The 16,402-nt window shown below is 52.6% G+C and overlaps 2 protein-coding genes across 2 annotated transcripts; both read right to left on the bottom strand.

The window, feature by feature from the left end:
* Positions 1-7,915: 7,915 nt before the first annotated feature.
* On the bottom strand, positions 7,916-9,438 carry LOC136524835 (uncharacterized). The gene has a single exon (XM_066518077.1). The coding sequence runs from the start codon at positions 9,430-9,432 to the stop codon at positions 8,026-8,028; it is 1,407 nt and encodes a 468-aa protein (XP_066374174.1). The 5' UTR covers positions 9,433-9,438; the 3' UTR covers positions 7,916-8,025.
* Positions 9,439-13,776: 4,338 nt separating this feature from the next.
* On the bottom strand, positions 13,777-14,304 carry LOC136524107 (uncharacterized mitochondrial protein AtMg00810-like). The gene has a single exon (XM_066517575.1). The coding sequence runs from the start codon at positions 14,302-14,304 to the stop codon at positions 13,777-13,779; it is 528 nt and encodes a 175-aa protein (XP_066373672.1).
* Between the last annotated feature and the right edge of the window lie 2,098 nt (positions 14,305-16,402).

The raw sequence follows: 16,402 nt of genomic DNA on the forward strand, positions 1-16,402 counted from the left end.
CTAAATGCAAGTACTTTCTTCTTCACCCTAGCTAGGTTCTTCGGCCGCCAAGCCATCGCTTGCCCTTCACCCTTGCTTAGTACCTCGAAGCCTTTCCTTGCTATCTTCACCATCTCAAGCCATCAGGTCACATCTTGTGTTGAATCATCCATTCATATGTATTGTTACCTTTTTCATTTTAATTTAGCAAGCTTCAAATATGAGACCATTCCATATGCAATCCCTCATGTCTCATTAACTAATAATCACAAGCTTGCTTTCACATAGTACATGGAAATCCCACAATGAATAAGCCTTCATATGAATTCCATTTGCATTGTTGTCTTGTGCTTGAACTAGATTGTTTATACAACAACACATCATTTTAGCTTTCATTAAGTACCTGTGAGATAACCTATTACCTGTCCACACTTAGCAAACGGGTTAGTCCTTTAATCACGTTGTCATTCAATCATCCAAAACCCACAAAAGGGCTAGATGCACTTTCAGCCCGAAGCATGGTTTTTTGGCCCGGCCCAAGCACGGCACGGCCCGGTGTTGTGTGGGTCTGGGCTGGCATGACCCGATGCTTAGGGCCGTGCCTGGACCACACCCAGGCACGCGAGCTGGCATGGCACAGCCCGCAATTTAGTGGGAGGCCCGGTGCCTGGCACGGCCTGTTAAGAATCCCAAACTCCCCAGCCCAATACACTCTATTCCTAACCCTAACTTCCCCTAGCACCCCCTCCCTCCTAACTGGCAATGCGCAGGCGAGTCGAGGACTCGTGCACGCGCCCTGCTCGCTTCCCTTTCCCTGCGTCTCCCTCCGCTCGCCATTCACCTCCTCCACACGGCCAGCGGTCCCTTCTACATCGCCACCCAAGGGATGCCAGCGAGCAGCAGCCTCCTCCATGCGGCCAGCGGCCCTCTCATGACTCCTCGCCTCCGCCTGCACCACCGGGCGCCTCCAGCATGGCGGTGACATCGAGCGCGGTGGCAGCGCGCGGTGGTGGCCTTCCTCCATGCCGACCGCGCGGCTTGCGTAGGCTCCTACCGCCACGGCCTCCCCTCCCCTTCCCTCTCTATGTCGGCATTTAGTGGGTCTCAGGCCGACCCGACCTACTAAAATGGCGGTGCTCATCGATCCAGCCTGACACGAAAAACAACCCGAAGAGCCGTGCCTGGCCGAAGGCCAGGCCCGTGGCCCTAAGAGGCACGGCCTGGGAGGCACGATGTGCCATGCCGGCCCGTTGTCCATCTATACTTGGTGCCGCCATTAGCCAGATGGCAACCATTTCTCGAGCTAAGGAGCTCTCTTCCCAATGTTGATATGCCAGTCACCCTAAGCCGCTAGGCGAGTAGCAGTAGTATAGCACTACAGCTGCGCACATCCCAGCATTTGGACAACGCACGGGCGTGTTGGCGTGGGCATCTCCAGCTCAACTCGACAGGTGGGCTTTGGAGATTGCGCCAAAAAAAGTACATCACAGACACGTGTTCTGGCACATCACAGACGCGCCTGCCATAACGCGTCTGTTATTACAGACACGTCTATGATAAGCACATACTACAGACGCGCGTTACCAACACGTGACTGTGACAAAACGAACACGCGTCTGTGGTAAGACCTTATCAGAGACTGGTGGGTGTCTATACGCGTCTGCAGTAAGTCCTTACTCGAGACGCATGTTGCGAAGACACGTCCGTAACAAGATTAAGACGCGTCTTTGTGAAGAACCATGGTGCTTACGCGTGTCGACACCACGCGTCTGTATTCCGTACGCGCCAAGTACCTCCCTCTATCCGTTAGCACGTGCCAATGGCTAAGTCCACAGGCCAAGTATTACAGACGCGAGTATGGAACATTCGTCTGCCACAAAGTACAGACGCGTATAGAGCAGGACACGTCTGCTACAAGTAGGAATACTAGAGACGCGTGCGTCTGTAGTATGAAATCTTACTACAGAAGCGTGTTACGTACGCATGTCCATAGGGTTTGATCCCGTTATCCGAGACTTGGAAATCACAACACGCGTCTGTAATAATTGATGCAGCTATAGACACGTTGTACAAATGCGCATCTGCAGCGTTAGAACAGACGCGTTCTACCAACACGTGTCTGTAGTAAGCGCTTATTATAGACGCGTCTTGAACTCGCCGGACCGGCGACCTCCACCAGCAACTTTACTATGGACACGCTTTAGTGCTGGCCTCTGTAGGTGCCGTGATTGATATGTGGCTTTTTTACATATTGCGCGGTGCCCCGGCGCGTTGCACAAACTGTGGCTGGGCGCCACCTGTCGTGTTGCTATCTATTCCTGTCCGACCGGCATTATCGACCGCGGTTAGGCTACAGTGCACTATCTCATCCCGTTATCACGTATAGGGATGAAAACGGTCGAAAAACCTCTCAACCATTTTCTACTTCTACATTTAAATACGAAAACGAAAACGAAAGCGGTAAAGCCGGACACGAAAACGAACACGAACTTACAGAATATCAAAAATTTCAAAAACGAACTAATTCGAGCAGAATTATATCGAACACGGTCGATATACGAAAAATCCATACGGAATATTGCAAGTGCATAACAATTAACAAGTACATAATAATTAACAAGTCCTACAACTTTCTTAAAAATTATCTCCATTCGACACGATGTAAGGAAGATATGATTTTTTAAGGCAACAAGCGCATGTACGCGATTAATATATCGCTGACTTTGTTTAAGTTTCTTGAACATCTTCAAGACATCAAATGAAAAAACTAAGAACTAAAAAGTTGTAGATCTCGTCGAGAGCTACAATTTTCATATAAAAATCATCTTCATCCGAGATCGTATGAAAAAGATATATTTTTTCTAAGGTTGGACTTGTAGTGGGCCAAATTTGGTTTCAACCGAATTTCGAATTCGGAATATTCCGAATTAAAAGTAGAAAACGGTCGAAAAAATGTCTAAACCGTTTTCGTTCCGATTTCGAATTTGGTGTTCCGATTTCGAATTTGGTGCCGAATATCGAACCGAATTCGAATTTGTCCGAAAATACGAATTCGATCGGATTAAATGTAGAAAACGATACGGTTTGATACGGGATATTTCTGTACCGTTTTCATCCTAAATCACGTCTATCAAAATCCTGCCCATGGAAACCTGCACGCGACGTTCAAGTCTCCAGCTCTGCCTACGATCTCGTGCCCACAACAGCGGCAATGCTGTGTAAAATTTCCTAATTTGCCCCCTCGTCTTATTATGTAGGAGCAGTCCTATTTCATTACCCAACAATTGTATATTTAAAACAATTTATATTTATGAATTGTATTAGGGGCCGTTTGGATCCTTTTGTTTTGGAGGAATTGAAATCTACTTAATGGATTAGGCTATTTGGTTTGGAATTTGATATTCCATAACTTTTCTAAGCTCACAAATAAGCCTATCTTAAATTCATAGGGTATGAGATGGAAATAGATTCTATAGATTACTATGCTATAATTCTACTCTTTAATTATAGCACACTCTTCAACTCACTTCTCTACAGTAGAAATACAATGTATAAGTACATGCCTTGTATGCCTAATAATAAATATACCAATATATTCCATATACAACTAATATTAGCTTAATTAATCTATGTCTAAATTATAATTATTGGAATGAATTCAATTCTATGGATCCAAATAGGCCCTTAACGATTTCTTTAGATCTCATTGAGTTTTAAAAATCTAATAGAAAACTACAAAATCCCATAATCCAATATGTACAAGTAAGATTCTGAGGCAAAGGCAAAGGCCAGGTAAAATCCAATATGTACAAAACCACAAAATCCCATAATCCAATATGTACAAAAGAGGAAAATTCACCAGCGGTCCACGAAGTTGGCACAAGGTGTCACTTAGGTCCCCGAACTTTCAAAGTGATATCTGTAGGTCCCTAAAGTTGGCAGAGGATGTCATCGAGGTCCCAAACTTTCAAAGTGATCACCGGAGGTCCCTAAACTTGGTAGAGGGTGTCATCCAGGTCCCAAACTTTCAAAGTGATCACCGCAGGTCCCTAAACTTGGCAAAGGGTGTCATCCAGGTCCCAAATACTGTAGCGATTCGGCACAGAATTTTAAAAAAAGAAATCTAAATTTTGGTAATATAGCTATATTCTGCAAAAAATTCTAAAAATTGTATATTTTTAATACGATCTCGCACGAAGATGATTTTTATATAAAAGTTGTAGCTCTCGACGGGATCTACAACTTTTTAGTTTTGAGTTTTTTAATTTGAGGTCGCTAATACACTCAAAAAAATTAAATAAATTTTCAGCAGTATATTAATCGCGTACGAACGCTTGTCGCCTTGAAAAAAAAAACAAATCTTCTTTATATGTCATCTGATAGAGATAATTTCTATATAAAAATTGTAGCGCTCGATGAAACCTACAACTTTCTAATTATGAGTTTTTAATTTAAGGTCGGTAAGATGCTAAAAAAGTTAAAATGCTGATTTGAGTTCATGTATAGTGGTTTTGCATTTTAAATTTTTTTGAACATCTTAAAGACTTCAAATTGAAAAACTCAAAATTAGAATGTTGTAGATCTCATCGAGCGCTACATCTTTCATATAAAAAGTATCTCCATTTGATAGCATATAAGAAAGATATGTTTTTTTCAAGGCGACAAGCGTTCGTACGCGATTAATATACTGCTGAAAATTTATTTAATTTTTTTGAGTGTATTAGCGACCTCAAATTAAAAAACTCAAAACTAGAAAGTTGTAGATCCCGTCGAGAGCTACAACTTTTATATAAAAATCATCTTCGTGCGAGATCGTATTAAAAAGATACAATTTTTAGAATTTTCTGCAGAATGTAGCTACATTACCAAAATTTAGATTTCTTTTTTTAAAATTCTGTGCCCAACCGCTACAGTATTTGGGACCTGGATGACACCCTCTGCCAAGTTTAGGGACCTGCGGTGATCACTTTGAAAGTTTGGGACCTGGATGACACCCTCTGCCAAGTTTAGAGACCTCCGGTGATCACTTTGAAAGTTTGGGATCCAGATGACACCCTCTGCCAACTTTAGAGACCTACAGATATCACTGTGAAAGTTCAGGGACCTAAGTGACACCTTGTGCCAACTTCGTGGACCGCTGATGAATTTTCCTCTGTACAAAACCCCATATCATCTTTCCTCCGTGGCAGACCCAGCCATGGCACTTCCCAGGCCAGACAGGCGGCAGCCCCGGACATGTGCGTGCCGAGTGGTGGAGGAGGCCCCGACCATGGACTTGACGAGGAGCAGTGGCCCAGCTCCCCCGAGACCAGCTCAAGGAACCGCTGCAGCTCCTCCACGATCTCGCCCCTTGCGGCACAGAGTGAGCGCTGTCCGCGGCAGAGAGAGAAGGGCAGGACAAGGAGCCATCAGCGAGAAGGAGCCGACCGCATATGGGGAGGGAATCGACACATCGCGGAGGCGGCGGTGATGGCAGGGGCAAAGCTATGTATGTGACTGTGGGTGCAGATCACCCACGCCAAAATTAAAACTTAGTGCTAACTATCATTTTTTTACCATATGTGTACCCCTTGCCAAAAAATAATGTACCCACAGATCCAGCAAAACAAGGTTGAGCGGCAAAAGAAGAGTTTTAGTCCCAGGCCAGCTATCAAGCATATCATATATCCCTAGCTCGGTTGATTAAACAAGCCAAAGTCCTAATAGTTGCATGCAAAAAGTATATTACTCCACTGTTGAAACCAACGTTATTTTAGCTTTTCTCACATTTTTGTATTTTAGCTTCAGTGCAAAATCATATACTGAAAATAAAGTTGTGCACCCCATCTTTATTTTTGTCTAAGTTCCCATTTAGTAGCGCTTCAACTGGATTAAGCTCAGGCTCTGGCTCCTCAGTGTACTATAGTAAAAAGTCATTTCTATCCGTCTTATTAAAATGAACTAGAGGAGTCACTAGAACTACTATTTTTTGTTTCACCGGTTCGGGTGCCTTCGTGCACTATAACAAGCAGTCGGAGCCATGATAAATAATGCATGTGGATATGCCGTCCCACTTCTTCACTAGTAAAAGACGTACCCGTAAATAGCGAGACATGTGCGATGGCTTCATCAATCTCTGAGATTTGCAAGTCCAACTTAGTATTTCAGAGGTGTTTATAGAGATAAGGTGTATGTGCCTACATTTATAGAGATGAGTGTATGCTCGTGTATATGAGGGTACGCTTCTATTTGAGTCTCGCAAAAAAATTGCGAAGATATGTACAAACTCGTGTTATAGGATATGGTAACATTTATAAAATATGATATTTTTTTAAAAAAAAACATGAAACTGCCAAAATTTACGAATTATATCTAAAATTTTGTTAAAAGTTTAAACTTTACTTGCACCCCCTATATTTGGCTCTAGCTTCGCCACTGGGCGAGGGTCGATGCAGAAGACTCACACAGGAGGTTGGATTAGCGATTTTACTATTGTGGAGCCCACCTTACTTCTGGATATACATTGTTTGTCTGAATGGATTACTACCGCTTGTTCTTGGGTCCACCTTCTTACCGCCTGTTCTGGATATACATTGCGGACGCCCTAAGAAATGAGAAAAAAATGTGGGGAATAGAATCTTACTGTGTGGCCATGTATGTTGCCTATAGGAGTGCCCTGTGAAGTTGCCTGGTGGTGCTTGACACGAGCGGACAGCCTGACACATGGTTTTGGAGTTTGGGAGTTGGGACTGACGTGACACACTTTGCCTTTGGCCTCTCTTCTCTCTTTGGTGTTTGACGCGAACTGACACATAGTTTTGGACACATGGCTATAGTTAGGGCCGTCACCCTAGATGCACCCTCCTCCACCAGATCTGCATGCCCCATCCACTGGCGGCCACCCTCCTCGCTCATGGAGAGTGAATGTCATCCTCCTCCGTGTAGGTTGCTACTAAGTGCTGCAACGACATCAGTCAAAGACGGTTGCTACGTGTGAGGTTGGAGGACACACTATGGAGAGGCAGCATCAAAGGAGTGTAGCATATATAGATCGAGAGGGACAACTTACAACATAGGATGGGGAGGAGGACTTAGGACTCACCTTCACGGATTGGTGGTGTCCTCGTCTGCCTCGACATCCTCCAGCTGGCGTCCTCGTTTGCCTCGACGTTCTTGTCTAGCCTCCATGGCTCCACGCCCACCGCACGTGCGGCGGGGGCCCAGACTTGGCGGAGCAAGGGAACGGGGAGGGTGAGGTCTGGGGCCTTGGTCGGGGCGGCTGAAGGATGGTGCTGAGCGCTGCTAGTTAGGAGGGAGGGGGTCGCGTGCATCACTGCTAGCTAGGGGAGGGGGCCACACGGGCAGTCGCTATCATGAATCGCATGGTGAGAAGAGGAGTGTGGCTAGGGTTTATGAAGAGAAGCAAATGAGAGGGAACTAAAGGGCTCCACCTATCGACGCACTAAAAAATCACCCTCTACTGAAGAGAGGGTGAATCGTGGGAGGAGCTACAAGGAGCTGAGGCTGGCGTACTTGTATCACATTGCTCAGAGCATCCACGGTAGCCACCCCACGATCCTATGATGGCACTCCTATTGGAGGATTCGGAATTAATTTGATTGAAGAAGGGAGAAGAATCGACACATAGTCCATGCATCAGCTATAAAAAATAAACGTACTCCTCATGTAGCAAAAGAAAACATCGTGCAACAAAAGAGCAAGAGAAAAATATTTTATTCTAAAATTAAAAGCAGGTGCTTGTGCGTTGTTGCACTATGTAATTCTAAAAAAGAGAGTATGGGTTGGCTACTGTACGTGTGAATGCTCTGAGCAATTTGATACTGATAAACTATCATAGAATCGAGTAATATATCTTATTATAAACTGGGCATGATTAGAGTCATGCGCTAGCTCATTTGAGACTGACAAGGATGAAGATGAAGCCGTCTAAATTACTTGTTTGATCTTCTCTGGAGTTGAATATTTGAACTAAAGCGGAATATATTACTACTAAAACCATTTCATTCCAAAATCTGATTTCTCTCACGAGAGGGGAGCTGGTAGTCGCTAAGTGAAGCGAGCTGTGATGGACGCAATGAGTGCGGTGTGGTCCATTTCATATCCACAGAAGCTCGTCCAAGAGTTGCACTCGGCGCCATCGGCCAGCTTTTCGAACGACATCGTCGCGAGGTTCAAGGCGAAGGCGCCGCTTGTGCTTGCACCTTCCCCGACGACGGTAAAGAACAGCGTGCCACTCTTCTCACAAAGCCACCGCAACTTGATATGCGTCGTCGTCGACACCTTCAGCTGGTGTAGGTCGATCAATTTGGGCCTCTCCCATCGGTCAGCCGCCGTGCTCATGTCGTCGATGCTTCGCAAGTCCAAGGTTTCAACTCTGAAGCTAAACATGTCCAAGAACACGCCCACGCTGATGAAGCTCAGCCTCCCGTCTGGCGTCGTGCCGAGCAGCCGGTTGCCCGGCAGGGCGTTTGGCGAACTGTATGGCACCATGCACACGTCCACCACCCCCGCGCCAGCGCCGTCCAGGCGCACGCCCAGAGCCCCTAAGTACATGGGCCAGTAGGCCACCCCGGCGAGCACGACGGCCTGGCCTAGATGACGTAGGATGTGGCCTTTAATCTTGGCGCCTGGTTTCCTGGCTTCCGGCCCCCAGCTTCCGTCGCCGTCCGAGGACGAGGAGGTGGTGTAGCACCGCAGAGCTGTGAAGCCGCGGCGGTTGTAGACCAGGACAAGGCTGAACAACAGTCCCGGCCGGCGAGGGCGAGGCGGTCCGTGTTCATCCAGCAGGTCGTCCGCGGTGAGCAGCGCGCATGCGTAGTCGTGGCCGGGGCCCGCGAGGGGCGGGAGAAGGGCCACGTCGCCCGTCATCGGGTTGCACACGGCGAGGGCGAGGTCTTCGGCACGGCGGGCGCCCACGCTCCAGAGCTCGAGGACGACGAGGCCGTTGCGGGACGCCACCGGACGCGCGTGGTGGAAAAGGCTGCCGCCTAGGAGGAGGCCCGGGAACGGCGAGCCAATGAGGCGGGTGGCGGACGCCATGGGCACGAACCACGGGCTCGGCTGCGACGAAGCTGCCAGCAGCCTCCGCCGGGTGTTGCCGTCGTCCGTGCCTCCGTGGAAGAAGCCGAGGGCGAGGTGGGGGAGAAGCCGGTCAGGCGGCGGCAGGGAGCGGCAGATGGCGGTAGCCCCGCGCGCGGCCACGATGCGACCCCAGCGCCTACACGCGGCGGCGCACCGGGCGATGTCGGCTGCGTCCGAGAACACCCGGGAGAAGATGGACTCGAAGAGAAGCTCGTCGGGCAGGATGGCCAGGGGGTCGTCGTCGGTACCGGCGGCGACGCGCCTGCCGTTTCGGCTCCTCGTTGAGCAGCGGCAGCGGGATAGCCACCCTTTGATGGCGTAGGGCGACGGCGGCGTCGCGCCGGGAGAGCGGGCACGTCGCGTTGGAGGCATCGATGGGATTTGGACGAAGGGCAACAGCGAAAACGATCGTGGCTGCTGGTAACAGAGCGCGATATTTATAGGCGGCTACTTGGTTGCTTGGTCCATCCAATTCGGGTCGGAGTCGGAACTTTTTTTTTTTTCCAGAAATCAAGAGGTTCGGACTTGGATTGTCTGCACTTGGTTGCCGCGGCCTCCTCAGCAGCTACCTGCTAGACTCGCCTCCGTTGTTGTACATCCAGTGCGCATGTCCGTCGAGCCCGACGCAGACGGGTTCCGGCCTGTGCAGACTCGCAGGTGTTGGCGCCGCGCCGCCTCGCCCCGACGGCCCATCCCTCAGGACCTTGTGGGCAAATGCTTCAACTGCTTTCGCCACCGACCATGTTCGTGCGGACTGCACACTTCCGCCTAGGTGCTTCAACTGCGACGTGGTCGGTCACCAGGCTCGCGTCTGCCCGCGCCCGGTCGCTGAGCGCCGCCGCTGGGAGAGCAAGCGCGGCCGCTCTCCGGTGGGCGGGGCGGGTCGTCATCGAGGAGCTCAGAGGCGTAGGGCCTCCTCTCGGCGTCGCGCTGCTTCGGCGGACACGGTTTCGGCGCGCTCGGCATCCTCTGGCCGCGAGCACTCGGTTCCCCCGGTGTGCGAGCCGCCTACGCCGGAGCATCCCGCCCTCGGCGAGGAGGGCTCGCGCTTGGTCGACGGGGATGGCTCCCGCTTGGTCGGCGACCCAGTCTGCGAGGAGCCGGCCGATGCGCCGGGGGCCCGGGCCTCCTCGACGCACGTTGATGGGCCTTCTGGGAGCAGCGGAGAATCCCTCGGCATCCCTCCCAGCCACCGCGGTCCCTTCTGCGAAGGGTTCAGGAGCGACCGGCTTCTCCATGTACACGTGCTCGGACGCCTCTACTTGAGCTGGTCGTCGTTCCGCGTACCCCGGAACTCCAGGCGGCGGAGGATGCGCTCTCCATGGCCCTGGTCGCTCTGGTGCTTGGTACGCGGACGCATGTCTCTCCGGCGATGGTTCTCGAGCACCTCGGTCGTCACTACGGCATTGCGGAGGACCGGGTCTTCGTTCGCCGAACCAAGCCTGATGATTTCATTGTCCGCTTCTCCCGGGTCGAGGACCTCGAGCTTGTCCTGGGATCTGCTCCGCCTCCGGAGGCCTAGTTCACCCTGCGCTGGCGGAGATGGAGCCGCCTGTTCATGGCGTCGGCTGGGGCCTTCCGGTTCCGGGTGTTGGTCGGTATGAAGGGCATTCCGGCGCATGCTCGTTCCAAGGAGGTGGCGCAAACCATTCTGGGTTCCTCCTGCGCTCGCGTCGACATCGCGAACCCCGAGGCGGTGGCGGACCCCGGCGACGAGCGGGAGCTCTTCGTGGCGACGTGGTGTGCGCACCCCGATCTCATACCTGATGAGAAGATCATGGCGGTACCCGAATGGGAGGAGGAGCATGATGGTGGTTCGCCGCTCTATCTCCGACCCCATGAGATCATTCATGACGAGGTCCCTGCGTTGCGATACCTGGTCCGCCTCCGGATCGTCGAGTTCCGAGTTCCAGGATTGGCATACTCCTCCAACGTCCGATGACGATGAGTATTACGCCGGCAACGACAGCGACGACAGTGGCGACAGCAACTTCAATGGCTATCACCCAGGATGGAGGCGGTGCGCGGCCGCGTACGACCCGTTTCGCCGCCGGCGATGAGCCTCGGTTGGGACGTGGGTCCGGGCCCGCTTTCCGCGCACGGGAAAGAGGGCTGCCATCCTGGTCGCGGGTGTGGCCTGCCCGGTCGCGTCGTCGCGCGGCGCCATGTCCTATCGCGGCTACGGCAGCAAGATTCCCGCTGGGCGGCGGAAGCGTGTCGAGCCGGTCGCATCGCCGCGCGGCGCCACGCCCTGTCAAGACCAGAGCAGCGGGACTCCTGCGCCAGGGCGGGCGCCTGTCGTCCCCTCCTTGGATTCGACCGTTGACTACGCCCTCATGCGGGCCAGCTCACCCTCTCCTGTCAAGAGCGCAGATGCCGACCCATTGCTTGCTGAGGCTGCACTGTGCACGCCTGTCCCGGTCGTCAGTAACGGCAGGGATCCGGCGCAGTCTATCGACGTCTGCCCTTCAACTTGCCACCGCCGGGGCATGGTGGGGGCGGCCCTTGATGCCGAGTTCGAGCTTTGGACAGGCCTGGGGAAGAGCGTGCCTGTTGGGCGTGCTGATGGGCCGGATGTTATGTGTGGATTCGGATTCGGATTGATTTAGCTCCTTTGTGTTCGGCCGACGCGCCTTGGTCGTTGGCCACGGTGTACGGCCCTGTGGATGAAAGCTTAAAGCATGATTTTTTGGTCGAGCTCCGGGAGATACGCGCTGGCTGTGCTGGTGCCTTGCCGCTTGTCGGGGACTTCAACTTGATTTATCGAGCTGCGGACAAGAGCAACGACCGGCTGAATTTGTGATCCATGCGACGCTTTCGGCGAGCTTTAGACGATATGCAGGTCGACGAGCTCTATCTGCACGGCAGGTTGTTCACCTGGACTAACCAGCGACGTCGCCCAACCATGGAGCGGATCGACAGGGCTTTTGCCACCGTTCAGTGGTTCGAGCAGTTCGCTGATCATCATCTGAGAGCACTTTCTTCAGACTGCTCTGACCACTCGCCCTTGTATCCGTGCCCTGGGCTAAGCCGCGGTTTCGGTTTGAGGGGTTCTGGGTACCCCTGGAGGGGTTCGAGGAGGTCGCGAAGGAGGCTTGGTCCTGTTCCCTATCCAACGTTGACGCGTGCAGGGTGATCGACTACAAATTAAGGCGCACGGCTAATGCACTCAAGAGCTGGAGTATGCGGAATGTTGGGAGCGCGTTCGGCTCCAACTCTTCATGGCGCGAGAGCTGGTCGCTCAGTTCGACGCCGCTCAGGAGCCCAGGGAGCTGTCGGATGAAGAGAGGCCGCTTCATTGTGATCTAAAACACAAGTGCCTCGGCCTGGCGTCGTTGGCGCGTACGATCGCGCGACATCGCTCTAGAATCAGGTTCTTGGAGGAAGGGATGCTAACACCAAAATTTTCCACCTACAAGCCTGTCACCGTAGCAGGAAGAGTTACATCCCCTCTATCCAGCACGAGGGTCAGTGGTTTTCGGATGAAGAGACTAAGGCCCTGTTCGTTTCCCGGAGAATAGAGACCGGGAATAATTCTCAGCGGGCCGTTACTTAATTTATATAAGTTTTCGTTATCCGGAAGGATTCCGGACATCAAAATGCCCTAACCGAACGAGGTCTAAGGAAGATCTGGTGTACAGTTACTACAACAATATTCTAGGCACACCGTTTTCCCGCCTCCATTCGCTTCACCTGGACGGCCCCCTGCCACAGTTGGATTTGGCCGGTAGTGATTCCTGTTTTTCTGAGGAGGAGATTTGGGCAACAATCAAAGAGCTGCCCCCGGACTGCACGCCCGGGTCGAATGGGTTCACCGGCCTTTTTTACAAGGTCGCCTGGGACACCATCCAGGACGACGTTGTCAACGCCTTCAACGCATTATGGTCACTCAACTCCAGAAGCTTTCATCTGCTCAATGATGCTCTGATGATCTTGTTAGCCCCTCGATCTTCGAAACAGGTGAGCCGATCACTTACCGGTGTTGCCAATCACACACTATGGCTAGAGATAGAAGAAGTGAGGAAGAACAGAGCACACACAGCATAAGCACCAGCGTTGGTCAGAGCTCTGCAGAGGAGATGTCAAAACTGAACTCGCTCTTTACTGAGTTGTAGTGGGAAGCTATATATACAACTCTACCCATCTAAACCTAATACACAGACATATCAGGCTATCATACAGTGACTAGATGTGACAACACGTCTGCCCCTGCTGTGGCTACAGTGTGGCAGGGGAGCCTTTCGGCGCCTGTCCCTGCAGCAGCTACAGTGCAACATCAGGGAACCTTTCGGCGCCTGTCCCTGCCGCGCGTTCGTACAGGGGAGCAGCAGATTACTTAACAATTCTTCCTCTAATCCTGCTGCTAACCCTAGAACCTCCACCATGCCGATCATCTTCTTCAACTCCGTGAACCGAAGATGGTTGAGCGGCTTAGTGAGGACGTCCGCGAGTTGCCGACCAATTTTGACGAACTCGATGACGATTTGCCCTCCATCGACACAGTCCCTGAGAAAGTGAAACTTGACGTCGATGTGCTTGCTCCAGTCGTAGAGAACCTGATTCTTTGAGAGGGCGATGGCGGGCTGGTTATCCATCATCAGTGCTGGTGGGTGAGCTTCCACACCGGTTAGCTCGCCTAGCAGCCGGCGTAGCCACACAGCTTGGCCGCCGCCACGTACTCCGCCTCGCATGTGGACAACGCCACCACCTTCTGTTTCAGCGACAATCATGAGATTGGAGCCGACCCGAGGAAGACGAGCACGCCAGAGGTGCTCCGCCGTTCATCGATGTCCCCCGCCATGTCTGCATTGCTGAACACAGTAAGCTGAGCCCACTTCCGCCGGTCTTGGAAAAGACGATCTCATGATCCATCGTCCCCTTGATGTAACGTAGTAGCCGCTTCACTATAGCCCAGTGATCCTCTCGAGGATCCTCCATGAAGCGGCTGACGTAGCCTACAGCGAACGCAATGTTTGGCCTCGTGTGGACTAGGTAGTGCAGATAGCCGACGATGCTCCGGTAGAGTGTTGCATCTATCTTCGCCACAGTACAGGCCTTCGTTAGCTTTAGCCGCTCTTCCATCGGAGTCACGCACGGCTTGCACTCAGCCATGCCGCTCTGCTCTAACAGCTTCAAGGTGTACGTGCTCTGAAAGAGCATGAGCGCCTCCTTCCCCTGTCTCACCTCGATGCCAAGGTAGTAGGAGAGCGTACTGAGAATGCTCATTCGAAAACGAGCCGCCATCTCGTGCTTAAAGCTGTCGATGTCCTCCGCACGCACGCCGGTGACGATCAAGTCATCCACATACACGCCGACGACGAGTTCCTCCTCCCCCGTCGCCGTGTGTAGAGCGCATGCTCGGTTGCGCACCACGTGAACCCAAGCTCGCCCATCGTGGCGTCAAGCTTGGTGTTCCACGCTCGCGGGGCCTGTCGTAGCCCGTAGAGCGCCTTGCGCAGTCAGAGCACCATGTGCTCCGCTCCCTTGATGGTGAAACCCGGAGGTTGCCTGACGAAGACCATCTCTGCCACCTCGCCGTTGAGGAAGGCCGATTTTACGTCCAGATGATGGATGCGCCATTCCTTCGCTGCTACCAAAGCCAGCAGTAGTCGAATAGACTCCATGTGCACTGGTCGATGCCCTCGCGCTGGACAAAGCCTTGTCCGACGAGGTGCGCCTTGTGCTTGACAATGGCGCCGCGCTCGTCCCGCTTGACCTTGTACAGCCACTTCAGGCCGATCGGACGGCATCCAAGAGGTGGATCGACGAGCTCCCAAGTCTCGTTTTCCTTGATCACCTTCATCTCCTCCAGCATCGCCCGTCGCCAATTTGCATCGCGCTTAGTCAGCGCGGACGTGGGTGGTTCTTTTACACTGATGAGAAGCAGCTCTGGGTCATTACGCAGCCGACCCACCAAGCCTGAGGACCCTGTGCCACCAACAATGTCGTCCAGCCTATGGAACCGCACCTCCTCACCATCGTGGAAAGCATCCATGAACTCTGTGATGTCGCTTGGAGGTGAGGCGAACTCGATCGGCGTCAATGGAGTCCCCTGTTCCGCCGGAGTCAGCACAATACCTGGAGTGCTTAGCACCTCAGCTGCAGTGCTCGGCACTACTCCTAGACTGCTCGTCACCACTCCTACAGTGGTTGGCACCACTATAGGAGTGCTCGGCACCAATCTTGGAGTGGTCGACACCATTGCAAGGCCTCTCGGCTCCGCTACGGGAGCGTTCGGCACCCGTCCTAGAGTGGTCGGCACCACTGCAGGACCGCTCGGCACCACTCCTGGAGTGCTCGGCACCACTCCTGGAGTGCTCGGCACTGCCCTAGGAGTGCTCGGCTCCATTGCTGGAGTGGTTGGCACCTCCTCTCCAGCGTCTCCACCACCGTGGATGACCAAGTGCTCGACGATGAGGGTGCTGGTGATGCCGCCAGCTTCCCCCGTGCCCGGACTGTCCCAATCCTAGGCCGCCTTCTTGTTGAACACGACATCACGCGAGACAATCACCTTGCCTCCGCGTGGGTCGTAGAGCCGATACACCTTGGTACCTTCCTCGTAGCCCAGGAGCACCATCGGTGTGCTCCGGTCCTCCAGCTTGGAGAGGACCGGCTTTGTCTTCCTAACATGGCGATGTAGCCAAATGTCCATAGGAAGGACACGCTCGGCTTACGCCTATACCAAGCTTCGAACGACGTCTTACCCTTCAGGGCCTTGGTGGGCGCGCGGTTGAGGATGAACACCGCCGTGGTCACCGCCTCACCCCAGAACCTTACCGGCAGGCCCTTGGCCTTCATCATGGATCAAGCTATGCTGACCACCGTCTGGTTCCGCCACTCCACCATGCCATTCTGCTATGGCAAGTATGGCGTGGTGTGGTGTCATACCACACCCTGATCCATGTAGTACGTAGCGAACTCCATCGAAGTGAATTCGCTACCGTGATCAGTCCTCAGCACGCGTAGCTTCTTACCGCTCTCCGCCTCCGCGCGCACCTTGAACTTCTTGATCGCTTTCACCACCTCGATCTTGCTGGTCAGAAGCTACAGCCACATGTACCGGCTACAGTCGTCCACCAGCAAGATGAAGTACTTGTGTCCGCCAGGCGTTGCCGGCGTGATCGGCCCACAAAGGTCACCATGGACCAGCTTGAGGGTCTCTACCGCGTGGTACTTCGCCATCTTTGGGAACAACAACCTCCTTTGCTTCCTGGCCAGGCAGCTATCATACAGCTCACCTACGTGCTTGATGTGAGGCAGCCTAGTCACTATCTTCTCTAGCCGACGGAGAGCGTCAAAGCTAAGATGTACATACCGGGCATGCCATAGCCATGGCTTCTCC

The sequence above is a fragment of the Miscanthus floridulus genome, chromosome 18 (genome assembly GCF_019320115.1).
Source record: "Miscanthus floridulus cultivar M001 chromosome 18, ASM1932011v1, whole genome shotgun sequence".
Taxonomy (NCBI): domain Eukaryota; kingdom Viridiplantae; phylum Streptophyta; class Magnoliopsida; order Poales; family Poaceae; genus Miscanthus; species Miscanthus floridulus.

Bases quoted from the DNA above. Each gene is read 5' to 3' on its own strand.
- LOC136524835 (XM_066518077.1), bottom strand. From the start codon at position 9,432: ATGCCTCCAACGCGACGTGCCCGCTCTCCCGGCGCGACGCCGCCGTCG.
- LOC136524107 (XM_066517575.1), bottom strand. From the start codon at position 14,304: ATGGCGGCTCGTTTTCGAATGAGCATTCTCAGTACGCTCTCCTACTAC.